General features: G+C 41.0%; 2 protein-coding genes across 5 annotated transcripts; one reads left to right on the top strand and one right to left on the bottom strand.

The window, feature by feature from the left end:
- Positions 1-79: 79 nt before the first annotated feature.
- Positions 80-9897, bottom strand: ppp2r2ca (protein phosphatase 2, regulatory subunit B, gamma a). Of its 4 annotated transcripts, none has more exons than XM_074630192.1 (10): positions 9501-9897; positions 8695-8888; positions 8159-8256; positions 7785-7968; positions 7395-7507; positions 7029-7206; positions 3915-4079; positions 3628-3797; positions 2828-2919; positions 80-2509 (listed from the first exon to the last, which is right to left on the bottom strand). In XM_074630192.1, exons 2-10 carry the CDS (start codon positions 8756-8758, stop codon positions 2212-2214), a joined length of 1362 nt encoding a protein of 453 aa, XP_074486293.1. In that variant the 5' UTR covers positions 8759-8888; positions 9501-9897; the 3' UTR covers positions 80-2211. The 4 variants fall into 4 exon arrangements, with proteins under 4 accessions (XP_074486293.1, XP_074486291.1, XP_074486292.1 ...); XM_074630190.1 differs by having other exon boundaries at positions 8695-9062; positions 9533-9897; XM_074630191.1 differs by having other exon boundaries at positions 8695-9062; positions 9539-9897.
- On the top strand, positions 7864-19598 carry hpf1 (histone PARylation factor 1). The gene is made up of 12 exons (XM_074630195.1): positions 7864-7986; positions 10814-10944; positions 12092-12220; positions 12316-12395; positions 13317-13462; positions 14802-14979; positions 15873-16059; positions 16187-16285; positions 17033-17186; positions 18095-18182; positions 18305-18477; positions 19269-19598. Exons 5-12 carry the CDS (start codon positions 13424-13426, stop codon positions 19404-19406), a joined length of 1056 nt encoding a protein of 351 aa, XP_074486296.1. The 5' UTR covers positions 7864-7986; positions 10814-10944; positions 12092-12220; positions 12316-12395; positions 13317-13423; the 3' UTR covers positions 19407-19598.
- The last annotated feature ends 937 nt before the right edge of the window (positions 19599-20535 follow it).

The raw sequence follows: 20535 nt of genomic DNA, 5'->3' as shown, positions 1-20535 counted from the left end.
AGCTTTCAGTGATGAGAAACGGTGTCCCATTAAATATAGACCCACAGACAAAAGGAAAACACATTTTGTTTTGTCAGATTTCATATTATTTTATTAATGCACATTCCTTTCATTCACCTCATTTGAGTTATGTTTTTTTTTTTTGTATTGATAGATTTGTCTTTTTTTAAAGTATGATAGATATACACACTAGTAGCATTGAGTAATGGCAACATGCTGCTGCTTCTGTGCTCCTGAACACAAATCCTCTCACTGTCTGCATGTGGTGGCGGTTATGATGTGATTACAACTGACCTGCTCTAAACTACAGCTCACCATTGGAGGACTGAGCCCTGGAACTTGTATAATGCTTCGGGTGGCCATGTAAACCATTTTCTTGTGGGATGTTGTGTTTGTTACATCGATCAGTGCAAGATCGTGTCTGCATTAAACAACAATGGCGGACGGTGAAGACCAAAACATATCGCTAGCCCAGAGGCTGTAACATAAATATCTGTGAACAGTGAAACCAAAGCAGTGAGGAGATTTTATGATTATTAACAATTTTCTTCTTTTCTTGGGGTTTACACAGTGAAGCTGTTGTTGATCCATCAGACTGAGTACTTGTACAGATTTTGAAAAACTGCAACCTCCACCTCTGCACTGATTCAGTACACATCCAGACCACGTACAGTTATCCCTTCAGGGGCCAAGGTCACTTGAAAACAAAGCACTTCACTGTAAACAATCAAATCTTGACCAAGTCACAGAATTCAGTCCGATACAGACGTCACCTTACTGCTGTAAACTCCAGAGTAGCACGTGTCACTGTGAGGTATACGGTATAATGACATTACAAACCTGTGAGATGATAAATAACATTATTGTATGAATGTGAAAGACATTTTAGCAATGTACACAATGAGCTATTGCACTGATGATAACCTTTGACCTTCAAATACACTGGACACAAACTCACTCTGAATCTGGGGCCTCCTTTATGAACAATGTGCTTAGAGTCTATCTTTTTCTTGATTGTAAGATTCAAAATGTGCTTATGCATTATAGAATGAACACTTCACTCATTTTAAATTAGCATAACACTTAACATAAATTAAACGTCTGTATATATTAGATTTAATCACCAATTAACACACTGTCGCTCTCATTTTTCAATAATTTACCACGTAGGTATATAGACTTCAGACAAGGAACATTAATCGAAACCCGATAATATACACAGCAAAACTGTAAGTGTTGGTTTGTGCGCAACTCACCCCTCCCTCGCTACAGCCAGCAATACCATCTATGTACTGCTACAAGAAAAAGCCCCGATACGTCAAGTCTTTAACTGAAATAGTGCGATTCCGCAATCTTTCCATACATCTGCAGTGTACTCGACAAGAAAAGCATCTTTTATCTTTTAGCTCTCTGGAACCAAAGTTGGTACCGCCTTTAAAAAAACAACAACACAGAATATTTACAGCTAACAGTAAAAAGAGTGTATACCTGTAGAAGAAGAGCTCATAATTTAAAGCAGGAATACTGCTGCACTGTGTTTTCTGATAGTGCTATTATTGCAAAGTGAATAAGATTATGGGGCATTTCTATGTGAAATCTCCAAGAGCACTGCTCTGAAGGAGAGGTTCAACTTCTGTTGTCACCCGATAAGAGAAAGAAAACAAGGTTCAGGATGTCGTTGTGAAGAGCTGTACAATAACACCACTCCTACTGTTCCACAATAGTGAAAAAAATGCTTAGATTTAGATGCACTGTCTGGCAAAGTCATCTCAGGACCTTTATGTTTTGTAGCATCATTCCCTGTCTGTTGCAACCCAACGCCTATCTTCCATTTTGTGTCAAAAGGTACCAGAGCACATCAGTGAGCAGGAGTGCAACATTGTGTGGTTAACAGCGCTGAGTCATTGCAGATGGAGAGGTGTCCCCGCACCTCAAACATCTTCAAAAAGTGGGAGTAGTGGGACCAAAAAAATGTCCTGATGGGTGCTGGAGACGTCAGTTCATCTCAGTGTTGAACAAAAACGATTATACACCTTCTGTAGCGGTTCAAATACATTAACAGTCTTGTGATTTTATCATTAATCCATTCTCAGTATGTTGTGAAACAGCTTGATTTTGACTTCTCATAATGGCTGCCCACTCCCCATGCTGTCTCTAAGACATTTGGGTCTCTGTTGGTGTCTTTGTGTCTGTCCACATTCCTATTTCTTGTCACTGCAACTGCGTCTCAGGGTTGACACGATCCTGGAAGATGTACAGGTTGTTGGTGGCCGCTATGGCAATGATGTTCTCAGACGGGTGCCAAGCCATGTGCAGGATTTTCTTGGTAAAGTCCAGGCTGTCGACACCCACGTCTCCACGGCGACGCTTACCGCCGCTGTACACGCGCCGGGTCCTCAGCACGGCCCGAGGCTTGCTGCTTTCTCGCCAAGCCTCCAGGGTCACGCCTCGCCCCGTCTCCCTGTCAAACATCCGGAAGAAGCTGTTGTACGCCCCTGTCATGATTACGCTGAGGAGAGGAGAGGAGAGATTGACATAATGTCAAAGTGAATGCAGAGAGGATGGTGAAGAGAAGAAAAGCACGGTTCACGTAAGGGCGAGGGAGCGGAAAGGAAGGAAAGAAAGATTGAAGGCTAAGGAATTGATTAGATGTCTGCAAAGCTTGTCTCTGGGATTGATTTAAATGTAGGATAATGGCAGAGGCAGAGCATTTAGGGGATCACTGCAGGCAAGAAACACACTGACACACTCCCTCCTTTGCTTTCAAGTGGACTTAAATATACTGTACTTTGTCTATCCTTTCCTCCTCTTTATCTCTGCCACTTACCTGTCTGAGCTGTTCCAAACGCACTCAAACTTGTCAAAGATGCAGTCGTTTTCATAGAGGGAGCACAGCTTACTCCTCAGGTATTCATGGACCTGGGGATCAAGCACACATTCAACCTTAGTTTCTGGGGTAGATTCAGAATTATACATGGTGGTCCAGTGGGTCGACAGCCTGTTCTCATTCTCATGGCGTCAAATACCAATGCTTTGTCACAGCTGTTGTCGTTAGATACAAACGCTGAAGGCACCCTTTAGCATTGGTATTAGACGCACCGAGCTTTCCATTTCTTACAATGTAAACTCATCCTCGTCGATATTAAACGCTAAGGGACAGTGCGCCGGGAGTGTGGTGTCGTAGCTTTAAGAGCGAAAAGACACACACCGAGTGAGTGGGAGGTGGATAGATCCAACAAACACAAAGCTTTCATCCAGGAGACCGCCGTTCGTGTCCCGTGCGTCACGTTACAATCAGCTGTTTGTTCATGTCTCCTGTTCACAACGTTCACTGTCATTTTCATTGTACAAACATAGTAGTTTTAAGCCCAACCATGTTTTTTCCTAAACCTAACTATAGTGTTTTATTCCCTGAACCTAAGCAAGTGTTTTTGTTTACTTTGTTCGTGTTTACTGCGACCAAAAATAGTGACACCGAGGGGTCTGACAAATCATCAGTATATGACGAGTAAGCGTTGGGATCGACCATATTCAAAGTGCAACATCTACAACGGACTGCATCCGATTCTGGCTAGTGATGCCATATTCATCAACAACACAGATCAGGGAACAGGTGTGCTACCTCACCTGGTACGTCTCCACGGGGCCTTTGTCCATGTTCAGGTCCCACACCTTGGCGGTGAGGTAGTCTCTGGTCAGCAGGTAACGTCCACTGTGGCTGAACTTGACGTCCGACACAGAGGAAATGATCTCTGAGAAGAAGGACCGGCTCCCTGGATCCTCAGGTTCCTCAAACACTGACCAACGACAGAGTGATTGATTATTCACAATAGACAAAGACCACCATGCCTTATGTTCAATGCTATGTTGCAAAATGTCATCAATAATTTCTCTAAAGTCCACAACATGCTCACGTTTGGTGTGTCTGTCGCAGAGTGCGGAGGCTCTCATGTCACAGAGGCGCAGGGTGCCCTTACTGCTGCTGTACACAAACAAGTGGCAGTGGTGAGGGTGGAACTCTGCTGCTGTTATCACCTCCGTCAGATCCTCCATGTTGGCCGGTTTGATGTCAACGATATCTGAGAAAAAGGCCTGTTAGGGATTAAACACCACAGAAATGGCACCACATCTTTGGGAGGTGCAGAAAGTATGATGACTATGTTATAATGTTTTTGCAGGAGAGCAGATACCAACACATTCACCCAACATCCTTTTCAGTTGCTTTTCAGTTTTAGACGAATGCTTAATTTTTCAGGACCAGCATGTTCTCCACGCTCTCACCTCAATACATAATCACAACCCAAAAATGCTCCCCATCCAACCCACCCCCGGTATGCATGCACACTCTCTGCTCCTCTCTCTGTTCTATTTGTGGTAGTCCTGTGTGGTTCAGTAGAAAGTGTACTGCTGAGTGAATTATTTAAACTCTTCTTCCATAGATGCCTCTACAATTTTCTAGGTCAGCTTCCATTTGAATGGGAAATCACCAAACACTCCCCCGCCGTCCAACACGCTACAGCCTGCGCTGAATACACAGCACTCTAATCGAAACATACATCCAAACACAGTCATGGGCTGTTTACATTAAATATAGATCAAGGATGAATTCAAATGAGCAGGGATGTAAAGTATATTTCGACTGTATGTATATTTCAAGAGGTGGAATTGTGTGTGTGTGTGTGTGTGTGTGTGCATCAAAGCATGCACATACATTTTGGCACACTTGCATGTGGTGCATATCAACACTATTAATTCATGTGAGTCACATACTCATAGCATTTAGTGTGCCGTTGTTGTAACAGTACACTTTATACCTAGATTCACTGACAAAAAATGTTATTTTGCTCCAATCAAAATGTGTTATCCTTTAAGCAATTTAATAAGCATTCATTTTAGGTTTGGAAATTTAAATAGATGTCAACCGAAACCAAAAATATTATTGATTTATTATGACAGTATTCATCTTTAAGAAAAGGCTCAATGTTTTCCACTTTTCTTAATTTGTCCCTTATCCCTGTTGCAGATATTGATTTTTACTTAAAGGTCCCATATTGTAAAAACTGAGATTTTCATGTCTTTTATATTATAAAGCAGGTTTAAGTGCTATATAAATACTGGTAAACTATCAAAACGCTCAATATACGGAGAAACACACAGCCAGTATTCAGAAAATTTGTGTTTAAAACAAGACGTTTTTAGATTTCTATCCATTTATGATGTCACAAATATACAATATTTAGACCATTACACGGTTTTAAACATTAACATTCTAAATGTGTCCCAGTTGTTTCCTGTTACAGTGTACGTTTTTTTTAACATTACAGCATGTAAAGATGTTCTAGTAGAAACACAAAATACAAGTAAGAACCTGAAAATTAGCATAATATGGGACCTTTAAAAATCATCCTATTATAATTTTCTCATTGCCTTCGCTAAGCCCCGCCCCTAGAACGGCCACTGTCCAATCATACGTTAGCAACCGTAACTAGGCGCAGGAGGTCGTGTCAGGCTTTCAGCGGTGTGTGTATGGAACCGGTGTTTCGGTTTATCAAGCTACCATGTTAACTGGCGACCTTTCAACCGTTCAGCAACGTTACAAAACGCGAGTGGACACCTTTCCTCAAACAAGACTCCGGTATGTTTTGACATTGTAATGAAAAACTAAACAAAGAGGCATTCACGAGGACAGCTATCCCCCTGCTGCTTCCAACAGCTGTAGTAACTATGACAACCACAGACGCATTCGGCTGAAGGTCACCAGTTAACACGGTCTCTTGATTAACCGTGACACCGGCAAGTCCGAAAGCAGATAGCCTCGACGTTTAGAGAGGAGTGTCCTTATTTGTTCACTTTTCCGAAGCTAAAAACGCAAGAGGAGAGATGTTGGATATGGATTAAATTGTGTGGAAGACCTCAATGACGGCGGAATCCATCGAAGATCAACAAAAAAATCTTAGTTTGCTCCAAGGTAAGACACTAATACAGTTAGCTAGCTTAGTAGTAGATAATGAAAGCTATAGAGAGTCATGACTAAACATTAAATTGGGACCAGTGAGCTTTTCCCTTGATTTTAATGGCCTCTTCCTTCACAATACTCTGCAAAATTAGCCTATATTGTGAATGTACTGTAGCTCTCTGCATATTGTAGTCTTTTCTGTCTACTTCTCTCTGATACATCAGAATGATTATTCCAGAAATGTGCCCTTATTTCCTTTGGAATACCTCTAACTGATAACATTGACATAATGACACACGTTCTTTTAAAGGTCCCATATCATGCTCATTTTCAGGTTCATACTTTTGTTTGTGTTTCTACTAGAACATGTTTACATGCTGTAATGTTGAAAAAAACAACTTTATTTTCCTCATTCTGTCTGCTTGAATATACCTGTATTTACCCTCTGTCTGAAACGCTCCGTTTTAGCGCATTTCAATGGAATTGCAACAGAATTGTGTTGCCTGGCAACAGTTTGGGTCCATATTTACTTCCTGTCAGCTGATGTCATTAACATACACTGCAACCAGGAAATAAACTGGAACACATTTAGCATGTTTACATTTAAAACCGTGTAATGGACTAAATATTGTATATTTGTGACATCACAAATGGACAGAAATCCTAACGGCTTGTTTCAAACGCACAATTTCTGAATACAGGCTGTGTGTATTTCTCTGTATATTGAGCGCTTTGATACTTTCACAGTATTTATAAAGCACTTAAACCTGCTTTATAATATAAAAGACATGCAAATCTTACTTTTTACAATATGGGACCTTTAATACATTCTTGTGACACACTAATACTTTCATAACAGTGAAAAAGATAACCCCCACTTTGTACTTTCATTCAGTGAAGTTCTGGTAATTTCATACCTTGTGAAATCTGAGTCACCTCCTCCAGTAAAAGGTTACGTTACACACACACAAAAACCAGCTCTATAGCGAGCTGCAGAGTAATAGAAGGCAGAGAATGATGTTTAGGAGCGCAGTGGAATTAAAAGATAACAGATCACTGTTAGGAAGGATACTGAAGCTGCGGTCCGTGATGCCCAGGTGCCACATATTGATGCGGAGGTCATCAGCAGACAGGTAAGTCTCCCCGTCGCTGTTGACTGAGATGGAGTTAACATGGTAGGTGTGTCCGTTGGAGAACACTCGTCTGGGACGAACCTCTACCATCAGATCTGTGGGTTTCAGCACCGGCACCTTAGATACAGAGATAGAGGGGATGTTTGCGAGAGGAATAGGGCGATGGAAAGACAACAACATGAGAATTAGAGGTCATGAGAGTCAGGGGTCGTATGAGGCCACTAGAACATCAACCTGATACGTGCAGCATTTGACTGGCCGAAATAAACGCGAGCATTAGCAGGCTTGCATGTGTGTGTGTGTACCTGCAGAGAGGTGATGGTAGAGATGTCCTTGATCCGTCCCTCCTCATCTTTCAGGTTGTATCCCTCTGGTCTCTTGTCTCTCTCACTCACCTTCCACAATTTAATGGTCTTATCTGTGACAGGGAGAAAGATTTGCACATTACAGGAAGTTGAGAAAAAGCTGACAATAAATGCTATAGTCGGCGCAGAAGAGACCTGATAAGGATTTCTTGTTCATGTGGCCAATTTCTAAGGCAAGCCAGATGAGCATTTCAGCATTTCAGGGCAGTTGACATGACATGAACATTCATGCATATTCACAGTTGACAGTACAAACTGTCTACTAGTTGAGCTTCATCCTAACTGGGAATTATAGATCTGGTTTATCTCCTGTTGTCACTGGTTTCTCACCATTTGTAGAGAGGAGGAAATGTGCTGCGTTCTGCTGTGGCAGCCATCTGATCTTGTTGATTTTCTCTTCAATCTCCAGACTCTTCAGGTAGTCAAAGTCCGGTTCGTGGCTCTGGAACGTGCTGTAGACATTATACTCCCCAGAGTCCCCTGTCTCCCACACCTCCTCTGTCTCCCCTTTAGGCTGTCCAGGGCAAATAAGGTAAAAAAACAGCTTTGAAAGAACATTTATGTGTAAAGATGTGATAGAAAGAACAACCCTTTGGGACAAAGTGATGCCAAAATGCTGTAGTTAGTGCGTAGGTAGTATAATTCATGCGGTTTGTGGATATTCTGGGTATAGAATGGGGTGAAGTTTTACATGTTAAACTGACCTCAGTCTCTCTCTGGAAGATGACCACACGGCCACCTTTATCCCCCGTGGCCAGCAGGTCCCCTGTCTGGTTAAACTCCACTGTAGAGATGACATCAGCTGGAGGATGATGGGAAAATATGAGGTGATTAATCAGGATAATGGTTAGATGGGAGATAAGTAGATGATAGAATAGAAAGGAAATTAAGCAGGCACAGAGAAAATATGGGGCAGTGAGTTATGACAGGGTGGGAATGAAGGAAAAAATACTTTATCAATACAAAGTATCCTGATCAATTAAACCAGAATAACAGCTCCTTCAACTCCAGACCATAAAATCAAATTTACAATGCCAAAATCAAATCTAAAATTTAAAACAGGCCCAACAATGAAGTGTCTCTCAATGAGCGTTCAGTAAGTCATGGAGTGATTAATGTCAACATCCATTCCCTAGCAGTGCAGGGATAATGCACCCATGACGCTGAAATGAATCCATTCAATCATGCCAGCATGTTATCTGACACCACAGAGCCAGCGATGACACACCGTCTGCTCTACCTTCAGTGACGTAGTCTCGCAGGAAGGTGTGGTTGATTTTGGAGCTCTCAGCGTCCTCGCCCATCTGAAGCCGAGGGAGGGTGACCCGCCGGCGCGCCCGTCCTGAGGGGAAGGGTCCGATCCGTGCTCTCTCTCCCCACCCAGGCTGCGCCCATGCTGCTTGGGCCTAGCGGAGCGGCCTGGAACAAGGCATCCTGGGAAACCAGCCAACCGGAAGGAGAAGAGGCGTGAAGAGGAGATGGAGATGAGAATGGAGAGGGAGGAGAAAAGATGGGGTTTTAAGGAAGAGGAAAAGAAGATACAGGAGGACAGAAGAGAGGAGAGCAGTGAGGTAGAAGATGTGAGGCAGGGAGAAGTGGACGGAGAGGCTGGTGATGAAGTTGGAAGGAAAAAGAGGAGGGCTGTCATTAGGCGGGCTGACAATACATGCACACAGCATGCCAAAATGGTGTGACCTTTGTTAGACATTCAACACACTCATTAGCAAAGACACACGTGTGCAGACGCACAAGGCCTCGTCAACGCTGAAGCAGATCCCAGAGCTGTAGAGTGGAGGAAAAACTACAAACAGCTCCAGCAGAAAATATAAATGCCTCTGTATGCACACAGAAACAAGAAGAGGATGTGAGTATGAGAACATCTACTGCAACATTCACCCAGTGTAGCTCTGGCAGTGGCAGTAAATGCTCCCAGGGTGTGGTAGTCGTCTCTGCCTACTTTCCAGATCCCTGCTCTCTCTCCCACACACACACACTTCTCAAATAGATAGTCCTTGACGGAGATCAGAGGAGAACGCGTTGTCTTGCCTGTGCTGCAGGAGGGAGTCAGGCCTCAGCACACCTACCAGTCCGCCTGCTGCTGCTGCTGCTGCTGCTATTCCTGCTGGCAGTGTATGCGTCCTCTGCTGCAGAGTGCCCGAGCAGGCCTGCGTGTCTGTCCGAGGAAGAGGAGGAGAAGGGGGAGAAAAGAGAGAGCAAGGGTGGTGGTGAGAGGAGGGAGAGGCAAAGGAGGAGAAAAAAGAGAAAGAGAGAGGGATAGCGAGGAGGATGGAGGATCCGCTGCCTGCTGATGCTGTGGAACTGATGCCGTGCAGCATCCACTGTGTCATGGCAGCCTCCTCCTGGAGCGGCCAATCACGGCGCAGCTGTCACTCGGTGGATCCACCCACTGCAGATGATGAGGGAGAAAGAGGCCAGCAGAGGGAGCAGTTAGACACAGAGTGATGTGTAAACACTGGTGATATTCAGACTAAAATGTAGGGTTCTAAAAAAAGAAAGACTTGAGTCACACCATAGAGTAATGGTTCAAATGCTCACACATCAATTTCCTGATTGCTTTGTGGTTCCCTCCAGACACTGTTACCAGTGTTAGAGGCTGTCTGTCAGTGAAATGGGATATGTTCTTCACTATCAGGCTGTTTGATAGTCCTTTACTGCACTGTTTGGCATCCCCCCAACAAACAAACACTACTCTGACTCTTTCTTGCATGTCCATTATCATGTTGCCTTTAAGTGACTATCTACAAGACTTCCCTTTAAAATCAAACAAAATCTCTTTTTAGAAGCTTTACATTACCGCCATTCTTGTAATACAATCTACAGTAGCCTATTAACACTATTTCTTCAGTCTGATAACACTGGTCATATTTTGTGTGCATGTTTTGGTGCATTTAAAAAAAATGTAGGGAAGGCTTTAAGTTTATTTTTAGATCATTTTTGACTGTTGCAGATTACAATACACATTACACAGTACGTTGCAAAAGTCAAATTAAAGCAAAGCAATTTCTCTATAATTCTACCTACCAGTTTTTAACTTAAAAATGTGTCTTGTTTTTAAGACACACATTATAACAGTGAAGTGAACCAGAAATACTGATACAACAGACTTAACTAATTAACTTAAAGCAACGCGTTGACTAGAATAATTTGATTTGATAAGCAATTATTGGGGAGTATTCAATCTTTTCTCTTTTAGAGTTACGTGTGAGTGACATATGACAAGATATAGTTTACCTCGAGAGTTTCACTGTTGAATTAAAAACAGTTTAATAAATTCAAATCACTCTAACTGATCCCTCTTCAGTCATTTACCACCTCTTGTGCATGTCTCTTTCATCCAGAGTCTCTGCCAGTGGGTGCTGACTGTGAGACATGGTTACAGGAACAACAGGCCTTATCACAGCTGGAGCCATGATGCACTGAGTCTGCTCAGAGCATGTTTGCGATGCTCATGGCCACAGACCAAGTCCAGGTTAGTGCACGCCTGTGTCTATGTGTGTTTTTGCTCATATGCATGTGCAATAGCCATCACTACCAAAACTCTAATATGTAAGATAATAATGTAACTTTTTTGAGTGCGCCAAAATGGCATGTTTGCAAAATGTTTAAAAATGGCACGAATGTAGGTATTTCTCAAGTCTCATTTAAATACCCAAAATGTATGCATCCCCTAATGTGACACAGGCCTTGAAAACTGTATGCTTTTTGGTGACAATCGACGATGTGGAGGTGTTATATCTAGACAGTTGCAAAATGAATTTCTCCTGAGCATCATCAGTTTTTTAAGTTCAGCTAAGTTCAAAAGTTTGAGGATGAGTCATTCGAGGACTGCTGGGTTTCTCTGGTACAGAGCACTCTTAATTACACGAAAGAGGATTAATTTTTAGACCTCCTCAAAACCTCCTAACTGCTTTCGAAGGGGATCATACACCAGCCTAAATCTCTATTTAAGTGATTTCTGTTACTCTCTCTCTCTCTCTCTCTCTCTCTCTCTCTCTCTCTCTCTCTCTCTCTCTCTTTACATGATTAAATTGTGACTGTGCATTATAGTGCTGTGAAACTTGGTTGCACTTCATCCTGTTTGATGTGTCAGCATTCTGCATATTGGATGTTTTAGTGGGTTGTTGTTTGGAATGACAATAAGTTGACAGTACACTGTGGTGTTTGATTTACAGGTATTCATGCATAGATATGGCTCTGCCTATCTGTCCGTCTTCCATGACACACATGCACACCTATTGTCAAAGCAAAGATTTGAACAGAAATGATATACAAATACGCTAAGATGGAATGCAATTAATTGGATGATAAACTGATTTATTATTTTACATTCGTCATAGAGATGAATTGTTCGTATATAATTATAATATCTGGAGTTTATCCGGCTTACTAGACAAAATTAAAAATGGGACTCTTCAAAAATACATACATACTTCAAAAGCTGTAATGTCGCCAGATATTTTCCAAGAAGATGTTGCCAAATCTCCTATTAAGTGGCCTTCATTTTTTTTTTCTGAGTTAGTGTAGACACAAACTTGACAGACAACTTGTTTTCCTGACGACATGCATTTATCTGGTGGTCACTGAGTCAAAGTCTTCACTTCACTCTCTTTCCTCAGTCGCCGTCTCTCTCTCGTCCAATCCCAGGGGAGGCAAATTCTCAGCGGTCTCTCTGCAGAAGACCACAGGGCTCTGCTACACATGATCAAAAGGGCAATCCTCGCAACTGACCTGACCGTCTACATGAAGTATTTTAAAACGGAAAATGTCAAAGTAGCTGTAGGTCAGGCATTGTGTTTGTTTTGTTTTACCCCTGATAACCTTTATCTGCTTGTCTTTTTAGGAAAAGAAAAGAGGTCTATTCTCTCTTGCCAAGAAACGCAGAGTGAGCTGGAAGAGTAAGAAGCAAAGAGATTTACTGAGGTGAGAATCAAATAAATTAGTCTCAGGGACATACGATAATGATCTGTATAACGGAATGGGGATATTTATTCACCCCAAAGGTCGATGTTAATAACCGCTAGTGATCTCTCTGCTATCACAAAGCCTTGGCCTGAACAAGAAAGAGTATGTCTTATAAAAACATTTTCATCTGAATACTACTGTCTCTGAGTAGTTTTGAGTTCATCACAACCCTGACCTCACTGTTCTTCCAAAATTGCTCGCCAACCTGGTTACCATGGAGTTCTTTTCAAAAGGGGACAAAGAGAAAAAAGAGTTTAAAATCAAACCCACTGTAAGCTTTGGTTGCAGGATTTTGTAATGTTACATTTTTATATTGTACCAAGGTTTCTCAAAAATGAGTTGGATTAAGGATCTCACTAGGAAATAGAAAATACACTCATTAATCATAAATCAATTAAAAAAAATCTGTTATTTATCATAATCATCAAATATTTTTTCATATTCTTCTGTATGAAAAAATAAGAAACACGTTCATCCCAAAATGTTTATCTTTTATCTATTATATTATATAATTATCTGACAGACACTTTGTGCAATAATCTGACAAAACTGTAATCTGGCAAAACTGTCATCTCATCAATATACATATTGTATTTTTATATTTTATATTATATTATCTTTTATATTTTTTCTATTTATATTATCTCTTTTTCTATTGTATTATCTTTTCATTAGCACCTATGGGATCTAATTTCGTTGTACTACACAATGACAATAAAGGGCTTGAATCTTGAATCTTGAATCATGAACCCTACCCGAGCATACAAAGAGCAATGATGCGTAAGGGCTTTAAAATTTGTAATACATTTCAGTGCACCAAATTTTGGTGAAAACACACCATGTAAAGGTCAGTGACTGGGTAATCTGGACTCTCTGCAGTGAGCAGCCTTCGCCTCTGGGTGGCAGTGGTGCGCTTTAACTGTGCAGTTTGCTGCCGGTTCCGACCCGCAGAAGAAGACGCCGACAGAGAGACAAGAGGAAGGAAAATGACAGGGCGCGCAAAAAGAAAACCCAAATCCACTCAGGTAATATTACAATGTGTTCACCTCCTCTGTTGTGCTGAATAAATGTCATGTTTAAAATGTGTTTTTGACCAGGCAAAGGCGCTGCGTTGCGTTTGTGTTTGTAAGGGCGTCAAAGCAACTTGTGTTTACCGCTGAGGGCTGAAGTGTTCAACAACACGCTGTCGGTCTGAGCAGCAGCAGCAGCAGCAGCGGTCAGACGACAACATGGCAGCAGCTCTGCAGCCTCGTACCGTTATTACCGAGATGTTTAGTAACGTTCACATTAGGCCTACACACATGTTTACAACACAACGTTTCAGCACCGCTGAGTGGTGGATTATAACAGAGTATTGCACGTTTGTAGGCCAGTCTGCTGGAGAGAAACGTGTGTTTGTGTCCATTTCATTCATGGTTTGATCCCACAAAGGCCATCAATTAGTGTCCTCAGTGCTAACATTGGTTAGCAGAGATTTCCATCCTCACATTGAGGGTTCTCCTAAAGAGTAGGTCCCTTTTTATAGTATAATCCTCTGCCTCACTTATAAAGGCAAGTCTGAACATGTGCAAATCATTTGCCAGTTTATCAATAAAACCACCCTGCAGTAAATCCTACCTTTTATGAGGGTTATAATGATCAGTGATCAGGTTTTTGTAAGACCTGTTTTAGGGTTGTATTTACCTTGATGGTCTTTATGGAGGCTGTTTTTGTGATGCTGTTGAGTTTGATTGTGCTATACTAAAAGGTGGTTCATTTTTTTAATATGTATTTGTTATTTAACTTAGATTTTAAAAACACAATCATTTACATTCCTTGACAACAAGACTCACTATCAAAATAACGGAGGAAAAAATGTATATGTATACTGGTGTGAACCCCTTAAAGGTAGTGTTCTCACCACTGCAGGAGCAGTTGTTGTTATTGAAGATGATGGCATTTACATATATTGTGTACTTGCATGTACCTGCACATAGATGCATACATACACTAGGACTGTGTATTGGCAAGAATCTGGCGATACCCATCACGATACAGGGGTTAAGATTCAATATATTGCAATTTTTTTAACCTAATTTTAGGAAAACTGTCATAGTAAAAAGAACACCACATTAAAATATGTTAAAATAACATCCGGGTATCTGAATCTTGTTTAATTATTTTCATCATAGTAAAATGTGTTTAATATTTAGTCTACACTCATTGATATAAATGGGTTGAAGGAAAAACCATTGGAAAGACCTATAACCCAAAACAATTGAATTTATTGTTGTATTAAAATACATTCTTTGTAGCTCGGTGTACCAAATAAACTGGCAATTTAGTGTATAACATAGCTGTTTTTCCTACAATAATTGTCTTCAGGAGTCGGGTACAGGCAATGGGGAGTTGAAGAAAGTCCGTACTGATGAATCCAAAGCCGTGCCAGAGGTGGATTCAGAGCACCGAGATGAGATGGTGCAGCTGTACAAGCTTCAAATGCCAGAAGATCTGTATCACTTCTGGGACTTCTGCAAGGAGCTTTGTCCTGACAGCCCCCGTGGTATGCTTTTTACACCAACACTGTATCTTGTTACATGAGTACTGATAGGACAGGAGGTGTGTCTGACAGTTAATCAATTTTTATGTCTGTAGACTAGACATGTTTGTCCTTTTTGCATTGAGAAGCAGTTTCATGGTCTGGTGTGTTCTTCTGGCGCCAGTCCATGGTAGTATAAACAGCATTGCCTTTTAAAATTCCATAAAAGTATGACAGCTGCTAATAGTCAATAATCATTTAGTCTGTAAAGAGTCAGATTTTGTGTGATCAACAGTGAGACAGTCCAAATGTGAAGGATGGGACATAAAAACTCAACATTTGACCTGCAGAAACCAGATAATGATCATTATAGCAATTTGTTAATTTTCTTTTGAAAGCTGTTCCGTCCATCGTTCAGCAATATGAAAACCCTCTTAAGCATTTTCAACAAAAGCATACATCTGCACACATAGCATTAAAAAGAGCAGGTGCATGGGAAATCACCCATAGAGGACAAAGGTGAAGACATAGCACACTCCCGAACGCTTTTAGCTTAAACCTTTAATTCACAGAGAACATTTTGAGTCAGTTGCTGGATGTTCTCTGTCTTTGTCCCATATGACTGATTTCCTGTTCAAATATTTAACTGGATGCCTTGTGTTTTGTAAGACCGTACCAAGGTAAAATGGAAGCTACTGGGAAAATTTGGTTCCTTGAAAATGTCTTTGAGCTTTTTTAGGTTTTGTATATTGTATTCTGTTTATCCACAAAAATGTAGAATAGAAAACTGTGTATATATACAAGATGTATCAATAGCAGTATGAAAAACATCTGTAATTTGGAGCAAGTGTACTCAAGCATTTGACTGATGTCTGTAAATCAGTTGATTTCTGTATCAATGTATTATTTAATTATAGGTGCACTGAAAGACACACTGGGTTTGCAGCTGGTTGGTCCCTTTGACATCCTGGCAGGAGCCCACAAAAACTCCAAGAACCCTCAGCCTAACTTCCACCTTCACTGGAGGTATTTATACGACCCGCCAGAGTTTCAGACCATCCTTCTGGGGAGTGAAGACAGTCAGCATCACATCGGCTACTACAGGTAGAATACACAACTTGTTGCCATCTGACGGTGTTGGATCTGTCCTATTGAATCTGAACTCAGATTGATGATATGGAAACGATTAGTTCTGATTTACTGAATTTTATTGTTCCCCAAAATCCACCAGAGACACTCCAGACTCTCTCCCTTCGTTTGTTGGGGAAAATGAAGCCAAGAAAGGCTGCAAGATCACACAGATGGGGGACAACATGTTTGCTGCTGTCCTGTGAGTACTAACCACCACATATTCACCATACAGAAACATTGATGAAAAGCTAGTCAGCATGGTCGGCACTGCGTCACATGACAAAATGTTGATTTGTGAAAGATATGATCGGTGGTGTCGCCACGGAACAGATCGTTCATCCCACCCCGATCGGTACTGCGCATTTGCAACTCAACAGAGATGAGAAGAAAGCGAGATGGCTCACTCGTTAGCTACTTCCATACACTATTAAGTTTACATATTTTGTCATATCATATCAGATTTATGTATGCTGGGAAACTCGGAAGTTGCTTCTTGGCCGGATGTGGCTTGTGGGCCGCCAATTGAATAGGCCTGCCATAAAGTATGATCTGTATGAGTCATTAGAAAAGTAAAGGGCATTTTTATCCATCTGTCATTGGCAGTTATGTTCAAATTTTGTAGTACATCATCAAATCACAACAAATTGAGCACAGTGACACTGCACTTTTCATTTCTGAGTAATGTGTTGTGAGTAAGCAACGAGTAATCATTCCAGAAATCAGGTTCATACTAACATTTAATTATGTTAAAATATTGAGTTACACATGAATATATGGTAGCCACACAAAACTCTGTTTAACACTTTAACACTTGCTCAGATCAGTGATCATGAAAGGTGATTGGCGCACCCTACTCATTATGATAATCTGCCTTATTATATCTGCATTTGACTTCATGTTATTGAATAAGAGTTTTCCCTTTCCCTTTGTTCCCCTCCTCCATTAGCCTGTATCTGTTGAAGCGGAGGAAAGAGAGGGGAAGCAAGAAAGCCGGGGGAGATGCTTTTGAAAGCTTGGAGGCCCAGCTGAGAGACCGGGCAGAGACTCTGGGCTTGTCTCTAGAACAGAAGACCAAAGGCATGAAGCTGAGGGACAAGAAGGTAACTTACAGAACACAATGGAGCAAACTGTGGTTTTACCTACAGTCTATTGTTTTAAAGTAATGATAATAAATAATATCGGTGAAGTCATTATCTATCACTGAATGAGGTAACACAATGGTGATTGAGCCGATCACCCACCGATGAAAGTATTGCAATATTTATACAGTATGTTTGCAGTATCACAAACTGGGTGTCTGGTCCTGCTAATGCAAACCAAACATTTCCTACTGCTGCAGCTTCACATTACAAGCATTTAACTGGCGAACACACAAGTTGACTTTTATCATGAAGTAGTCGCAGGACATACAACGTGTGTGTGTCAGTGAGCTCGACACTCACTGCTATCGCTCATCAAAAATGTGTCTACAAAACAAGACAACGGTCATTTTCAGCATTTTTTGACAGAGGATTAGTTTGAAATATTGCTGCCCCCAAGTATTCTGGGACCTGTAGTATTAAACCACCAGTAAACAGGGTGTCGCCAAATCAACCAGGACTGAAATCTTAAGGAGTGCCACTTTAAGAACTCACTCTTAGCACTCCTAATTTCTACCTCATATGTTGCTTTGTCTCTAAAACTTTAAATGTAAACCTCTGCAGTGTACAAACTATGTACAGTTTGTTTACCACATGATTTAAGTCAGGGACACCTACAACTTATACCCCTAGCATTTGGAATAGTCTATATTGGTTTCAGGGAACCTCCTTGGTACAGTCACAGTAGATAAACTTATTACTGTTTCAGACACATTGCCAATCCCACCACATCACTATAATTTCAAAGAAATGTGGGTAAATCATTTTAAAGTGGTTGTGGTCATATATTCAAAACAAAAAAATATGTTTGACCTAAGATCCGAAGATGACAGTAGCAGATAATCTCTTAACCTCTCGTCACACCATAGGTGGTCACCAAGACATTCCACGGTGCCGGCATCGTTGTACCTGTAGACAAGAATGATGTAGGATACAGAGAACTACCAGAAACAGATGGTGAGTTTATATACTGTGTGTATATATGTATAGTATAAACATTGACATATAAATGTCTTTAATTCCAGTTATGTAACTTGTGGGTGATTACTTGATATTTTTCTTTCCCCCCCTATATTCAGCTGATCTCAAGAAGATCCTCAAGGCAATTGCTGAAGCCCGGAGTGATGAAGAGCGCGTCAAAGCCTTCGGACCTCTCCAGGAGATGGTCACGTTTGTTCAGTTTGCCAACGATGAGTGTGACTACGGCATGGGATATGAGCTAGGATTGGACCTCTTCTGTTACGGATCCCATGTGAGTCTCATAAGGTGTTGCATAAAAACCCAGAGATTTGACTTTATGACACCCACTGTCTTTCTGCTTCCTGGCCATTCTCTTAAATATACTGTATAATACCAAATATTCAGGCAACTGAGATATGGTTACTTTCCTGTATGCAAATGCTTGTTTTGGTGACTGAGTCTCTTCTCAGATTGTTTTTTTTAGCATTTTCAACTCTGCACAGTGCTTCCTCAGGGTCTTGTGACATTGTTTTAGGTACACCTGGGTTTGCAAGAGTAAAGTTAAAACACTCATCACAAAGTGTTGCCTAATAGCGTTGTTAGGGGTCGGCACCCCTCCAATGGGTCACAGGATAAATCGTAGTGTGGCAAGGTGGGATTTAATGGGATATAACCAGGCGGTAACCTCCGGCTCATGAGTTCATGCTCTCAATCGCTAGTTTCAAGTCTTCTTCAATACAGCATGATGTTCATTGAGTAAATTATGGTCCCATTTAGAGTCAAATAGACCATAAAGCAGGGGATGCTTTAGGGTGTGGCTAGCTTGTGATTGACAGCTCGTTAAAATGCCAAACTTGAGGCTTCAAAACTGTAGTCCACAAACCAATAGGTGATGTCATGATGACTTCGTCCACTTCTTATATACGGTCTATGGATATAACAGACAGTAAAGCACATTTCTGCCACACCTATTTTGTGAACCACTGCTTTAGGCAATGCAAAGGCCTGACTGTTGTAACCACTTAGATTGTTGTTGAAAGAAATGCATTAATTATTAATTAATTATTTCCTAACTCTCCCCAGTATTTCCACAAGGTTATCAAACAACTTCTGCCCATGGCCTACAGCCTCCTGAAAAGGAATTTGTTTGGGGAAATTGTGGAGGCCCACCTCTCCAGCCGCAGCAACGACAACCTGGACCAACTCTCCTCCGCACATTAAAAAAAGACTCAGAAGTACAGGCCAGCTCTAACTCTCATAAGCTTTTCCCACCATGTGTCCTTCTGTTGTCTTCTGTTGTTTGTTATTGTTAATGTGTCTTGGTGGTTTTGGTGCTGCTGTCATTGATTGAAACCAGTTCAATGATAATCTTGTTTGTAAAAGGTAGATGTCTAATAAAGTATTTTTATATATTTACCTCTCCGATTTTTTATATTCAAGGTGTATACTGTACCTTTCAGTTTCAGTTCGGCCACTGCCATGATAGGTAATCTTATAAAAATGAACTTGTATGACAGTGCTTTGTTTTGAGTGTGATACCATGCAGTGGAAACAGAGGGCAGTGTTGCACATACAAAAAGCATCATGTGCTTCTGAAACACATATTCCTACCATAAAGGTTGAGTCATCATGTCCCGTAGTTGAGATAAGCTCCGCAGTCAGACGGCAATCATTTGTAGTGATTAGGCAAAAGCTTTATAAAGAACAACACTAAGTTTGTGGTCATAAGTTCATTAGATGTCATGTATTTTGGGGCCCCCGGCCAGTTGCCCACATCACCTAGTTGGTAATCCAGTGTTGCTCAGGAAGTGGAGATGACCAGCAAAACACTGTGGTATGATTAAGTCTTTGCATCTAATATTTCTGTGCTAACTATTAAAATGTCTGTCTGTCTTGACCAAATATCTCTGGACTAGTAGAAGAATGACTAAAGACAGAGATGACAGGCTATACTGTGACCAAAGTTATTGTTTTCTGTTGCTATTTTCTACATTTCAAAGCGCTCTGTACTTTACTCAGTGATTTGGTCACATGTTCATTAAGTCAGATAACCAAATATTGAAATATTTGTTTATTTGATTTTGTATACTCACTGACACAAATTGGTCAGTCCTATTACAGTTCATGTCCAAAAGCAGAAGGCCCAAAGTAGTCATTGCTGATGTAGCCAACCACTATGAAATTGCCTTTATCTATCTATTTCTGTAGCCATAACAGCCTAATCATTACGAGTATGTGTGTGTTTGTGTGTATTTCTAGGAAATCTTCTTCCGTGGTCACTACATTTTTAAGAGAAACAATGCCAAAAGTTTCTTCATGTTGGAATTTGCAGTCATGAATCGAGATTTAC

Source organism: Sebastes fasciatus, chromosome 3 (assembly GCF_043250625.1).
Source record: "Sebastes fasciatus isolate fSebFas1 chromosome 3, fSebFas1.pri, whole genome shotgun sequence".
Classification (NCBI taxonomy): Eukaryota; Metazoa; Chordata; class Actinopteri; order Perciformes; family Sebastidae; genus Sebastes; species Sebastes fasciatus.
The sequence above is the reverse complement of the archived record's forward strand: the minus strand, read 5'-3'. Positions and strand labels throughout refer to the sequence as shown.